The 15,207-nt window shown below is 35.2% G+C and overlaps 1 protein-coding gene across 7 annotated transcripts in view; it reads right to left on the bottom strand.

The window, feature by feature from the left end:
- Window positions 1-15,207, bottom strand: part of SBF2 (SET binding factor 2) — a 302,250-nt gene that overhangs the window by 139,787 nt on the left and 147,256 nt on the right. For all 7 annotated transcript variants that reach the window (XM_074884270.1, XM_074884274.1, XM_074884273.1 and 4 more), the window contains 2 exons: window positions 3,955-4,068; window positions 2,193-2,303 (listed from right to left, as the gene is read on the bottom strand). In XM_074884270.1, coding sequence (XP_074740371.1) covers window positions 2,193-2,303; window positions 3,955-4,068 — 225 coding nt within the window. The remainder of the gene's footprint in view (window positions 1-2,192; window positions 2,304-3,954; window positions 4,069-15,207) is intronic.

The following is a 15,207-nucleotide window of genomic DNA, read 5'->3' on the forward strand; positions in this document are numbered from 1 at the left end:
TGAACTGACCAATAGAGATCTGAAATATAATTTGAGGACAATGATATGTCTCCTTGAATGTATAGCATAATATTGCCTTCCTTGCATCTCCACTGAATTACTTAAATAGTTATGGCTTTGAAGGCATTCAATATTACTTTTTTAATAATACATCAAAAAACCTTCCAGGAAAAAAACCAAAACCATTTAAAACCCATTCAAATCAGAAAAATATCTACTATTTTCTAACTGCAGTTCTTGCATATCTCCTGTCGGAATGCACATTTTAAGTATGAAGATACTTGTGATATATGGGTATTGAAAAGGACACTTCTGCTACCCTTATGTTCCTGCTGTGCATATTAAAGTAGAATTAAAACTTCAGTTACCTTTCCAGCACAAAAACATACCTCCCTTGAGGGAGGCCGGAAATGGGGGTGAACGGAACGCACTTGTGTATCACATCACAAAAAGCATTGTAACTGCAAAATAATCTTGCTTTCCTCCAACTAAATCCACATGGCATTGAAGCAGTGGGTGATTTCAAGCAGTTACCTCTAACCACAAACTACCATGGGGTGGGAGGCGATTCTGTACAAGCAGCAAGTGTGGTACAACTCCACTCTGTATGACAGCAAAGATGCTGACTCTATGAAGGTACCAAGCTCTAGTTGCTGCACAGCAGATGTTTGAAACCAAAACGCTCCACAGTAAAACCAAGCAAGTCCCTGAGCTGTAGCAGGCGTGCTCTTCCCCAGCACTTTGGCAGCAGACTGGGATGCAGGTCAGCAACTAATTTCACAGTCGATTATTTCAGTGGTGGACACATGAATAACCTGGGAGGTTCAAGGACTTCTGGAAATAAACATCAGAACAGTGTTCCCATTCTAAGAGATATAATTCAGATTTAGCCCTGAAGCATGAAGCTTAAGAAAGAAAATAGAAAAACTTAATTTCTGATTAAAATGATAGTTTGACACTAGCAAATTTAACTTCAAAATGAAAGAACATTTTATTTGAAGAGAGAACACAGAAGGGAGAACAGCCAGAGGAGCATGACTTCTCCCTCCTCCATCAGAGGAAATGGCCACTGGGTAAAAGCCATATTTATGGATTGGAGGAAAAAAAAAAAAAAATAAAAAAAAAGAGGATAGATGAGAAGATACCATCTAATTACTTCCCTTCAAAACCTTGGGATGCAAAAACACAGAGATGTGGGCCTGGAGAGCAACAAGGTAGATCCTGACTAAGCTGAGAGGATATTTTGCCACTTACAGCGCTAAGAAATTCCAAAGCAGCCAGGGCTAAGGGAAAAACAGAAAAGAATTAGGGATTTGTAGGAATTCAAGAAGGTTGATAATCCATAGGCTGGGTAGGAACCGTGAGAAAATGTGTGTGAAACTGACTTTAAAATATTGGCATCTGCATACTTATCATGAAGCCTACCCGGAAGCTAAGGACTACAATTTCCCAGTAGTGTCACAGCATAAAGTGAAGGCCAAGCAAGTAAGATCCAACTGGCTTGTCAGAAACCCGCAAATGTATACAAATAATTTATTTAAAGTAGATCATCAAACAAAACTGACTTTCTGCTCACAGAAAGTGTAGGTAAAAAGCAGAAAAAAGTATATTTGCTGGAAAACATTTTTATTTTTGAATGTATGGGCTACCTGGAATATTTAATTATCTCTGAGAAAACCATGTTCAAGTTACTTTTTTAGCCTTTTTTTTTTTTTTTAGGGTTTTTTGGGGTTTTTTTTTTTTTTTTTTAGTTTTATGAAAATAGAAATTCAGAAGAGTTACCAAAGAAAAGTCCAGTGGAACCCTGAACTGCATCAAGAAAAGACATGGGTAAATGAACTGAAGAGAAGGACATGTTAAAAAAGAGCAAAGAAAAAAAGCCTTTAAAAAAAAAATCTGTAGCAAGCAGAAATATTCCTGAACATACATTATTATTAAAAACTAAACTGCTTGATTTGTTACTGTGCCTTGTTAAAAGTCAACTCAGTGACAAAATTAACCCTTTGACCTTATCCTGGAATGGAATTTTTGCTGTCTTTAGAAGACAGGCCACAGCGAAAGCACTCACAGGCCACAGGGAAAGCACTCAGCTGAACTATGATCTTTTTTTCTTCAAAAATATTTCAAGAATTTATTTTTTGTTTTCTTCATAAATTAAATTAACTGGAAAAATACCCTTTTTTTCCATTTACCTGAGACCCTCCAGAAGCAGGGACAAGGCATGAACACAGATTTGCAATGAGAGTCTCCAGTGACACATTCAGGCTGTCCACATACACAGTATAGATCAGGCCAAGGCAAGCCTAGAAAGGTAGACGAAATATGTTAGACTGCAATACAGAGAAGGCAGATGTCAAATTACTTAAAGTCCTATGTATATAACTTTTTAAAAATAAGTGTGTCTTAATAGCTATTAATGAAGTACTTTCCAACTGAAGACAGGGTGCCACAAAGGCAATCATTAATTTTAAAAAATTAGCTTGGCTATTTAGAAGGGATGTATATGCTGGCAGGTATAGATATATGCTTTTAAAAAAAGAAATTCAATGTTTAATATTTGTGCTCTGTTCATTATACAAGAAGTGCTTTACTACAAGTTACATTTTTAAACTATAAAATCAACATAGCTTCATTTGTGCTTAGAATTCCATGGACCTAAACCTGATTGGTTTCCAGAGTAGAACACTGATGAATCAATGAGCTTTTGAGACTCATTTTAAGACTAGCATAAATGATCAACAGTTCCATATGTTAATAAACCTACCTTCTTTATTTAGTAAAATAAATACCAATGTATTTTAAAATGAACAGTACACTAACACTTCAGCATTTTTTTTTTTTGAGTCAGTTTTGATTGAGAAATCTCAGGTATAGCTTTATCATTTTTACTAATAATTTAATGTAAGATGATTCAATATTATGTTCTAAGAAGCCTTTGGGAAAAAGGAAATAAATAACTCTGTTTCACAGCATCCTTTTGATGCCTTTTAGCTGCTGTAACTCTGATAAATCAGCAAATACTTTAGGAATTCTTTTATTAGAAATAATTCCAATGGTAACTCTTCATATAACACATAGTTAAACTGTGAAACTCCTTGCCATGGGTTGTTGTAAAATCTGAGCATTAAGAAACTGAACAAATTATATGAAAAACCCCCACACAACAGACACCTCTGGTTCAGGATATCATTTAACTATAATTCACACTGAATTAGGAAAGTATTTTGTGGAATTAATTCTACAGCCTGCCCTATTCTTAAACACTTTGCATTGCATTTGGTGTGGGCCACTATCAGAGACAAAATACTGGGCTACATGGACTTTTAATGTCACTCAGTACAGTCATTCTTAATGTCTAATGACAGCTTAACTGTTGAATGATTTCCTCCTTTGATCTGTAAACCAAACTATATTTGTTTCTGTTAATATGTATTAGCTTAATAAAAATTTAAGCTTTTCATTTATCTCATATTAGTCATATCTCATCAGCTGAAAGTAATCCAAGATCCTAAATCTCTGTCATACATCTTAATTTGATCTGGAATAGGCTCTGACATTTTGCCTTATATATGGAGGAAAACTAGGATTTTGCTATTAATTTACCTTTATACATTTAATCAAATATTGTTAATGTCTTGTTTTTACCTGAGCAAATCTGGTTTTGTCCTAATAATTCCCTTCATTACACCGTAATTTGAGCCCAGAAAAATCTCTATTTCGTCTTCTATGTAGATTTAAAACTGCCTGGAGGGTAAAAAAGCACTGCTTTAACCTATAGGGACTATTTACTGTCATAGACATTGAATTTTATCTAGCTCCATCTAAGCCTACTTTTGCTTTAAATTCCCAAATCAATCCCGAGATGTTTTAAATCAAAAGTACTGTCACTGCTACTTATTAAACCCAGCTTTGTCTGCTGACATATATTATAAATGACAATTGCAAGTTCTTTACCCTGAAAATTTCTGGATAATCTAGTCTGGACACCAACACCAGACTTTTAGGAGCAAATACTTCTGCAGGCGGAATTAAACCAGACTCCTCTTCACCTTCAATTTCTTTTGCTCCCTTGAAAACAGAAACACTTTAATTAATAAGCAGAAATAAACCTCAAAGTAAAATGTTAGCATTCTTAGAAAAAGTTAACATTTCTCAGAGCTTTAAAAAAGAAAATGAATGCATTATTTGAAACTGGTAACAAAGTCAACTAAAAGGAGCACATTCCAATGGTTGCCTGAACTTCCTAAAAGCTTCTAGATGTAGTTCAACTTGTTAAAACTCACCTGGAAAGTCATGCACCAATGTACCTAAAATAAAGTTATCCGAGACAGCAGTTTAGCAGGACAATGTTTCACATTAAATGCTTCCTGTTTCACATTTTAGATAGTGAAGTGGATTATAGAATGGGATCCTTTCAACATCAGGGTGTTAGCTGATTTATAATCAACCATAGTCCAAATACAGAAATAATATATTTCACAAAAGAATGTTTGGTCGCCCTACTCATATAATTCAATTTTTTAGAGAATTTCCACTAATGTTACAGCTAAAATAATCTATAAAGTCATCTCCAGCCTGACCCAGTGAATTTGGAATCTAAAGGAATTTCTTCACAAGAAAACTAGTTCAGATGTCTGAAAAAAACCCTCAACCTTGTGAAACACTAAGTTTCTGGTCAAAAAAAAAAAAAAAAAAAAAGTACAATGCAGATAAACTTGCAGTTGTTAACGATATTGTGCAAGTTGCTATAACCTCCTTGCCAGCACTTACTATTCAATCAGAAATATTTTATTATTATTCATAACCAAAACTAAAAGATGTCACTAAATACTTTCATTTCTAAAATTCCACACATTCTTGACAAATTCATTAACTGAGTAAGCTTTCAAATGACAGAAAGTCTGCGCTTTCCAATTTTTGCAAGTAATTCTCTCCACCCACACACCACCCACCACATTTTTAAGTGTTTCATTTATTCCTCTGACCGAGCATTCTTCTAAGCAAAAATCACTATATTATCTTATTTAGGAAGAGGAGAAAAATTACTTCCATTTCCGTAAGACAACATGAAATATCTGCCTTCTATTTCTGTCACGTTACTAGTCATCATTTCAGTTTATTAAAAAAAGAAATCAAACATCACTTTTCTAATGGAAGAAACCTGATAGAAATGCTCTCCAATGGCAGGAATGCTGTGAGTTCATGAGCTTTATTTCACAACCTCAATTCAGAATGTATGCATGTATCCAAACAAAAGCAGTTAAAACAATGACAGTAGAAGTACTTAAAAAGCTGACTTAATAAATGCTTTTAATTATGAAAATGTTTATTTATAATAAGCTTCATGTGGGAATTTTACTGACAGGGATGCATGACCAAAAAAGTTTGGAGACCAACTGCCCTACAGAGTAATTGTTCTTCCAGCTGGAAACTAAAGAGGTTCCTTCAAAAGCATTAATTTTAGCTAACCTAAATGACTTTCCACTGAAACAAAATACATAGTAACAGTCCTATCCTGTCCAGCCCTGTCTGCACAGTCGCGCGCTCCCTGGACAGAGCCAAATGGTGGCAGCTGAAGACATTCACTATCAGGCAGCAATCATCATCTGTGAACCACTTAATGATTTTTGCCTCCACAAGACCACCCATGTTTTATTATATAGATGCTCTCCTCAGTTCTATCACCAAATTGAAAGGGTCACTCTAAAAAGGTCCAGTAGCTGGGTATCAGCTAGGAGCTGCACTGAAGCTGTCAGGTAGTAAAGAGCTACTTCCCAACCTGACCTGCAGGTGAAGTATCTACATGAGAGCCTCTGCCAGTTGCCCTTCCACCCACCAAGTCAGAGTTGGCCTTTCAGGCTGTGTCCTGAACACCAACAGGTGTGTTTGTCTCAACCACCCTCAACTTCGGTGTCAACCTGTGCCAAAGCACTTCTCACACACACCCCTCTAAAGAATAAGATACACAGACACGTGTGTGTGCACATGCACCTTGGTGCTCTATTTTAATTATTATATAAACAAAAAAGGGCATGCGATTTTTTATATGTATACCAGAGGAGACACAAATGCTATGAAATATTTTGGTGCTTTTTTACACACAAACTAAATGAGATTCTGGGGTTCCTGTAAAACTGCCACTCTGATTCTGATTCTTCAGGACACAAAAATTAGGTGGTACTCACATATGCTATACTACCCCTTGTCTAAACAAGGTATCAAAAAAAAAAAAAAAAAAAAAATACAAGCGTTGCTATACTGAGTCTTGGTACTAATGCCCCCCCTGAACACAGGGCAAGCTTAGTGTTGCTGTTCCTCCAGTGTGTTCTCCCTGTTTCCAGCAATCTGCAGCTCAGGAACTTCCTGACCTGGAGACAGCCTCCTATCTGAAAAACAATACAGCATTCAAGTAAAAATGGTTTCAAAAGATATTACTTAGGTTTGTATTAATCAAGTTATTTTAGTTAAAAGATATGTATAGTATTTTCATACCAAAGTAAAAATCATTGGCACAGCAATATCTATACACATCTGGTCATATACTTGGCTTTGTACTTTAATTCTTACCTCAACGGCAACCAATACATATGCAATGTACATGCTTAACTAGTCTGCGTCTCATTTCTAGGTTAAAATTGTGAATTAATAGAGAAATACTTTAACTCAATAGTCACATGTGCCACACATTCATTTATTTCCACCCACTATAATGTTGACAGGGAGAGCTTTTACATTAATTACAGTTCCCTGCCCCCCAAAATACAAGAAGAATTTAAAAATTATAGTTTAGTGGTTATAGTGGTAATCAACAAAAGTTTATTGTATCAACTGTTCTAAAGAGCAATTATGAATTCTAGGCATAAAAGCAGCAGATTTTGGCTATCTGACAAATTATGGACCCTGACATTAGGAAAAATGAAATTAAAACAAATTCCACATTTCTAAAGGCAAGGGAACATGGAGCTTCTCTATATTCACATGGTACTAAGATAATGAAAACTCAGGGTGTGTAGACAGGGAGGAGGTTTCCATAAAAAGCCATTTGCATAAAATCCACTCAACTTCAGATCAAGTCTTGAATTAATTCATAGGTAGATTTCATTTAAAACTTTAAGGGCACAATAGCAGCACAATATTGAATCGATAAATCATTTACACTATAAATACACTCTATCTTACTTCATAAAAGATTTACAGAAAAATGTAATGTGACTAGCCATATTTCTTCCACAGCTAAACGTTCTGACAGGCACGCAGACACGCTATTAGGAGTCAGCAGACTAAGTAGATAATCATTTCAAACACATGACTTTTAACCTACTTTTTAAGGAAAGTATTAACAACATAAGCATTCTGTAGCAATATTAAATACAAAGTGGTAAAACCACAAACTTAATTTTTTCTATCTATGCTTTTGCTCGGATACATTTCATCTTTCTTTATCCCCTACGGGAAAAATATTCTCTAATCAAAACTAACAAAATAAAAGGGTTGGTTGTAGGGTTTTTCTCTCAATATCTTTTTATTTTATAAATATAGCATTCAGTTTACAACTAAAGAAAAAATAACTGGATGTTAAGAAAATCTAAGGATACATAAACTGAAAGTTGAATTTGGTTAAATAAGAAGTAAGATAATACTGCTATTTAATTTTCCTTTTTTAAATCTAGTTGACCATTGTAGTTTTTTCCTTTTGCACTGATATTGGCTGGAAGAGGCTGATAACGGTATCTGGTATGCTGCTATGGAGCTTCCCTGATCTCTCATCTAGATTGTTAGCTAGACCTTCATACTATGGTAGAACAGATTCAGAATTTTCTTAATTTCAATTAAATATTGAAAGAGATTCCTTCTTTTTTTATTTCCCTCTTTTTATTTCTATGTATAGGCAGACTTTGAAAACAGCCGAGATTAGAAAAACGTATCACTGGAAAGCAAACCATTATTCCAGCTCCTTAAAGATCCATTTAGTTTAAAAGGTGACAGACATTTAAAATCTAATTCAGAAATATCTGTGCCTTTAATTGGAAAAAAATGAAATTCTTCTTAACATCAGATTAATGAAGTTCTGAAAAGACTTCAGTAGGCTACGAAATAGGTAACAGAGACTGATCTAATGAAAGGAACTGTATGATGAGCTGTGACCATACATGACTTCATGCTTAAAATATTTGGTCCCCTGTGATCGTATTTGTGTTTGACTGAAGCCCATCAGCGTCCTGTTCCCTGCCTGCCAAACCCAGAATCCTCTTTCCTCTGCATCTTGGTTTCTAAAATTATAAGGAGAATATAGTGCAGAGATCTGTAAACTATGACTGATTCAAGTCCATAGAGCAGTTTTTCCACAAAATCTACCAGATAATACTATTATTATGTTCATTACAAAACTTCTTATCCACAAAATCACCCGGCTAACAAAAACTGTCTTTGCAGGAATCTTCACTGCGAGGGTTCCTTGTTCACGTATAAATGATTGTTGACAGTTTGAGCATCTGAAAAATGGAAGGTATATAGGAGTCAGTCTGTTTTTTAAAGACTGCCTTTTTCCTTCCAGCTGCCAATATATCTTTTGGAGAAACAGCATTGCCAAACTGTTAAATTTAGATATTTCTTAAACAAATTTTAAATCATCATATTCCAAACTGTCACAAAAACATCGATACTACATCACAGTAATGACTGTTGACAATTTTGTCCCACACGATCAAAAAAAGCATAGGAAAAATCAAGATAGTCAATTTTAAAACTAGGTATAGAATTGCATTCTTAAAATTTTAAGATACAATTAAACAAGCATTTATTTATTGTGTAAGTAGAACGTGGCTGAAGATGTATCATAAGTTTAAACAGAAAAATTCTTACCTGGTTTTACAGCAGGGTGTTTGATTTGTTTACTTGTCTTTAATAAGCAAACTCAGAAAATGGTGAAACTTCTTTTGAAGAACATCTGATGCAATTTCATTTTGCTCAACTTGTTTGCTATAGCTGTAAAGTGGCCTCTTAAGAGACTGGCAAAAAAGAATGTGTGTTCTGGACATTTAAAGCAGACTGATATATTATTAAACTGAATTTTTTTCATGTATTTCACACACCCATATCTACAGTAAAAATATATATATATACAACTCCTGACATAACATAGTAATGACTTTCATAGGTTCTTACATAAATAAGAATATAGCACTCAAGAAAGCATGAGTGCGTATATTTCAACCGTTTGCCTTTATTCTTATATCACGAGAAGTATCCATTTAATGTATTTGTGACCTAAAGTCAGGGGGTAAACTGAAATACACAATAACCAAATCACTGAACTAACAGCATCACTTGGTTAGGAACTTAGTCAATAAAAGTAGCTGAATTAATAAATGCATTTGGGCAAGCATTTGGAAAAAAATCTCACTCAATAATAAACGTTGACCAAATAATAAAAAAAAAATCAACATTAATCCTGACTGATAAGCAACAGTTTAGAAAAATTAACTGCGATCAGCACTGCTCATCATTACTCTGCTATTTATTTGTTTGTTTTCTGAGAACAATTTGTTCCTCAGTTTAGCCAAGGGATATATATGGCATTAAGCCCAAGCTAGACAAATTATGACTAATCATTTCAAGCACTTTTTAATGAGGAAGGTAACTGACAACTGGAGTTACCTACCAACAGATCAGGCACAATGTCCCAGATCCAATGTCTAGAAAAAGGTTTAATACATTTTTCATAGATACAGTTAAAATCAAATACTTGTGGGTTTTATACACATATTACTAAATAAGGTATTGCTTTCCTTTAAATTGGTCTTCTTTTGCTTTAAAAACCCCTCTGCGTTAAAAAAAGTGTAAGAACAACTGGGAATGGTTTGCAGCATTTTACCAAGTACACTGCAATGAGATAAGAGTTTGAGAGCTTGGTATTAGAAGAAAATTTCAAGTATTAAACAAAAAATAATTTTAATAATAAAATATGGCATATTTTCCTCAAGTAAATTGGTGTCAATTAAAAGCAAAACATTTCTTAAAACTGAAATGTACATTAAATATTTTCTTCATATGCTATAGAGAGGGTACTGTGGAAAAATGATTTACACATTCTAATGGAGTAAGTGATGAGCAGTCACGTAGCTCTCCCAGTTCAATACCCATGCCAGTCTAGGGAGTTGTTAAAGGGAATGAAATGAACACTGCAAATCTACAGAGCACACAGGCTTAGCTTAACAACACAGGATTGATACCATTTCAGAACTTCATCGCAGTCTCCTGCTTCTTCAGTATGCGCTACACGCACTACTCGGCAAAACTTAAGCAGGTACAAAGGTGAATATGAAGTAGTCCTGTGACATTTTCTGCCCAATGCATTTTGTTTGCTTTAGATCACAAATATATATTCAGGGTTGAATATTACGAGTTTCAGATGACATCTTGTAAAGCCAAGAACAGCCTAAGTGTTTGGTTTCCATGCTTAGCATCAGAGTGTAAGAAAGAAATTTTATTGGAGCTATTTTGTGTGCTGTCTTGCCAAAACAGAAGTGGTAACACTGCACAAAACATGACAAAAGCTCAACCAATCGAACTGACAGCAAAACTGTCAGAATGTCCTTTACATCAGGTCCTATTCTTATTGTTTAGTTTCATTCTTTATCTACTTTTTACTGCTGACACCAATAATCTCACATACGAACTGGGCACCTGAAAAAAATCAAACCAAAACACCAAATCCAAAGTAAACTGCTTGTTCAGTTAGTCTTCAGGAAGAAAACAAAAACAACCACCACCATAATCAACACGGTAACTGAAATATGTTCAAAACAAACAAATGGTGCTAGCTCTTCAAGTAACAGTTATTTAACTTATAAAACTCTTCTGCTACAGAGTATTAGTAATAAAAATGCATACAGGGTCACAAGAAGACTGGACAAGTTAATGAAATTCCCAGAGGTTACGAAGCATGCAGCAGACATATTCAGCTCAGTGGGTCCTTGGACTGTAGAGGCAGAGGAGGGACCACTCATGGAGATATTATGCCGTGTTCCTCTGCTGCTCCCTAGACATTCACTCCTAATCAGCCACAGAGACAAAATACTATGCAAGATGTCTTTTCTTTCTGACACAAAATGGTAACTCTTATGTTGTTCCAAGCATTTAATGTAATGTATTTGAATGCATCTTAATGATACAGCTTCACAATACTCTTTAGATTATAAAACAGTACAACTTTTACAGTACATTATTATATTCTGTGTTCACTGGTAGGTAACGGTTTCGAGAACACATTCATTCTCTCTTGATACCTAAATCACACACACAAGAAGTACTAATGGAGGGTTAAGCCTAAGGCAGACAGTTTATTAAATACAGAAAAAAATTCTATTAAGTGATTACAGACTTTTTTTTGATTCCCTTCTTTCTTTTCTCTCTGACAGAACAAACTTTAAGGACACAACACACACACACACCCCCCTATTTATCAAATCTAAACCGTAACCTGACAATTTCATTCAAGGTTTCAGACTTGGCCTCAGGTATGTGGAATAGCAAAAATAATTACAGCATCCACATAACAAGCAAATAGCTCTTTGTAGCTATGAATTAATTTAATTTTCTCTGGATTTATGTCTAAGTTTAAAAAAATTGTGGATTACCTGATGTCTGATAAGGGTTGATCTCACACTCCAAGTTTTCCCTCATGTGGCAGTGGACTACATAACGTATCTGCTTCCCACACACCCACTTCCACAGCAGCTGCCGGCAAGTACAAACTCTCATACCATCAGTCACATTTGTCTGACACTGGATGTGTTTAAATGTTGCATGTGGAAAATCAGCATGTAAACAGACATTTTTGTCTAAGCCTCAATTTCAGCTTAAGAAATTGTGTTAAAACTTTTAGTAGAAAAAGGTGACCAATTTTGTGCTACTTCAGTGAAGAACTGCAACTCATTTACAGGCAACAGATGGGGCAGCCAAGAAAAATTACAGCAGCCAACTTCACTTACAACCTCATTTTTTTCTATTTAACAGAAATATTCATTGCTCTGATCTAGCCATCAAACTTTAACATTTCCTCTTAAACATTTTATGAGTGTAATTTTGCCACACAATCATATTATTTTAGGATGTCAGCTCTGCTTCTAAATATTGACATTTAACTTAAAAATAACAATCTAGCCAAAATCTACACTAGGAAATTAAGTCATTTTTTAAAGATGAAAATGACCTACCAATAGAGTCCAAAAAAATTCTCCCTACTACTGAATGTAGCTGATGTTAAGGGACTTACATGTCTTGGGAACACATTAGTATTTGCTCCATAAACATGCAGCTGACTTATAGCACACATGAACCATAACTTTCCTTCCTCTCCTGTCTTTTCACCCCCATCTTCAGAACTTGGACATGTGCACCTTACTACTTGAATATGTATGCCCAAATCTGCCATTTATCAAATCTCCAACACTGAAGGCTCATAGATAAAGCAACTCTGAACTGTGATCCAACTCTCCAAGACTATGAGCTGCCTATCCAGTGTTGGCTCTGACTGCCCCAGTTGGACCACTATGTCCTCCTGCAGCTTTGAATCACCTCTGTGAATTGCATTTATTAGAGACCGCACTCATCTTCAGACAGTAGGACAATCCAGGCATGCTGACGGTGCATCTCCACTCTGGGGGCATATGCTGCTGAAGTCAGAGCATTTAGTTCTGATTAATGCTGAGCGGAGTAAAACTAGGTTCATCTTCACGTCAAAGTGAGGAAAATCAATTTAAACTGAGGTACTAATAGAAAAGTTAGAAAATACAAAGTATTAGATGTAGCTTTACTGTTCTGAAAGTGGAAGCTGGCAGGCATTATTTGAAACTCAAAGAAAATCAAATGTGAACAGGAAGTGAAATTACAATTGTGCTTTTATGAATTCATCCAGTCCTAGGGAGAGAATGAACATCTCATTACAAAACTTCCACTCTAGCACTTCATTATACTTGTCAAAACCAGTTTGCCCTATGCAAAATTTTGCACTGAAATTGTGCCAAGTTCAGCAAGCCCGTTGTTTTTTTACTAACTGCCCAGCAAAGAAGATTTAGAGACCACGCATGATTTCCTATTTTAAGAAAAATTATTTGAAGTTTGCTTTAGTAATCTCATGCCAATTACTCATTTGGGACAGATCCCTTTCTCTCCATGTGACTTAGTCTCTGCTGGTCTTATTTGCAGCCAAATACACTCTTAGCTGGTTTATTAACAATCAAAGGCCAAAAAACATTCAGCATCAATTCTTTTTATTTACTTCTCAGATTATACAAACGCATGTATCCAATAAATTCTAACACATGCACAAAAGTTAAAATAAACTTAGCTGACTGCCTCCAGAAGACAAATCTACATCCTGCCTACAATCTGCTGTACTGAACTAAAACCACAGGTGCACAGATGTACTTCATGGCTTGTCTATGTACACAGAATCATACCACTGCAGCTAAACATGGGATAATTATACCAGCATAAAAACCATTATCTTGATTTAATAATTTCAAAACAGGATAATAAACTGTAGTAATGCACTGTAGGGATTCTACCAACTAAAAAAGAAAAGGACCAAAGAGAAAATTATGCAAAAATTGCGAACTTATCAAATAGAGTAACCTCAAGTCTCTGTAAGTGGTCAGCTCAGTCACTCCCTAAACACTACTGATGCTTCAGAGTACTCGTACGTGACAACGAGTTTGCACTGCACCTTCCAACATTACACAAAATTTACACCACAAGCATCTATTAAATATTTACTGTTTAATGCACCTCAATTTGAAAACTCCAGAAGGTGCTTATACGCATTATCATCTAAACACACTGAAAGAACTTTGCAACAACGGTAACCTCGTACCACGCTTTCCACCTTTTGGTCCAGCTTCTGCAGTCACAGGCCAAAGTGCATTTCTTGAGCAGGTCATTAGGCTGTGCACACCCCAGAATATCTGGGTAGTCCAAGGTAATGCTATTGCAGTTGCCCGATAAATGCTGAAATCTCATGGGGCAATAATCAATAGCACTATGTAACTGCTTTCAACACGTTAATCTTAGCGCTGAGGAATGTTAAAGAACTACAGTAACAAGTCTTTAGCAAGAACTATGCATATGTAAATAGTAATTTCAGAGCTTAGGGTTTACTAAATCTTTCTGAATTTTCCCAAAGGCAGCAAACTTGATCCATGGATTTCACTCTTTCAAATTTTACACACCTAATCGAAGGTGAAAAGACTGCAGAGACCTAAGAAACATAAGCAGGAAAGATGGCAAAAATGAAATTAGCTTATGAAAGCTGGTAATTCACACCCTATTTTAAATGGGTCATAATGGTTTTTACATAATATAGAACAGTATATGTGGAAGTGTGCCAAGGCAAAATTTTACATACACAGATTTTTGTTTTGTTTAATTAAAATACAGTCAATTAATTAATTCCTTTAAACTGCATATGGGGGAACGCATTGAAAAGACTTTCAATGAATTGCTGAATTAGTATTACTACTGTTTGAAAGTCAGATAAAGTGATCTCTACTGAGAAAGTCTCAGCTTAAAAAAAGTATCCCCCTAACCTGTGAGCTGAGACTTGGGGACACTGTGTAGACACAGCACAGGAGTAAAGAAGAAAAGAACACTTTCACCCAAAACAAGTTTTTGCATCCCGCAACAACATGAGTTCAAGCTGGGGATGTGTGTGCAAATGCATGAGCCAGGGGATAAACCAACTAGGAGAATTTACTGCCAGAGTTATTAGGAGGATGGAAATATGCTTTCCTCTCTACAACTGTTCTCACCTTAACTTTAAATTGTGGTCTAGAGAGGTCCTTAAATGTATAAAAAGACACTAAAAATACAAGTCTATTCCTTATCATACAGAATATTAGTTGCAACTTTCTCTTCACACAGGTGCAGAAAGGACATAAAGCACTACTTAAATCTCTGTATGCTATCAGTACCATCCATTTTTCAGGAGATATAGAAAGATGATGATGTAATATACTAAACATTATTTTAAAAATTGAGAGTTTTTTTTCACAAAATATGTTTCCAGACGTTGACCATAAGAGGTCACTTTCAGAACAAATTTAACACTTGGGATATTCACAAATAGTTATTAAACTTCATCTTAGGAATAACATGCAAATATAATATCCAAAGGGGGATCAGATGTAACACTTCAAAAAGGGTACA

This window comes from Strix uralensis, chromosome 15 (assembly GCF_047716275.1).
Source record: "Strix uralensis isolate ZFMK-TIS-50842 chromosome 15, bStrUra1, whole genome shotgun sequence".
In the NCBI taxonomy this organism is placed as follows: domain Eukaryota; kingdom Metazoa; phylum Chordata; class Aves; order Strigiformes; family Strigidae; genus Strix; species Strix uralensis.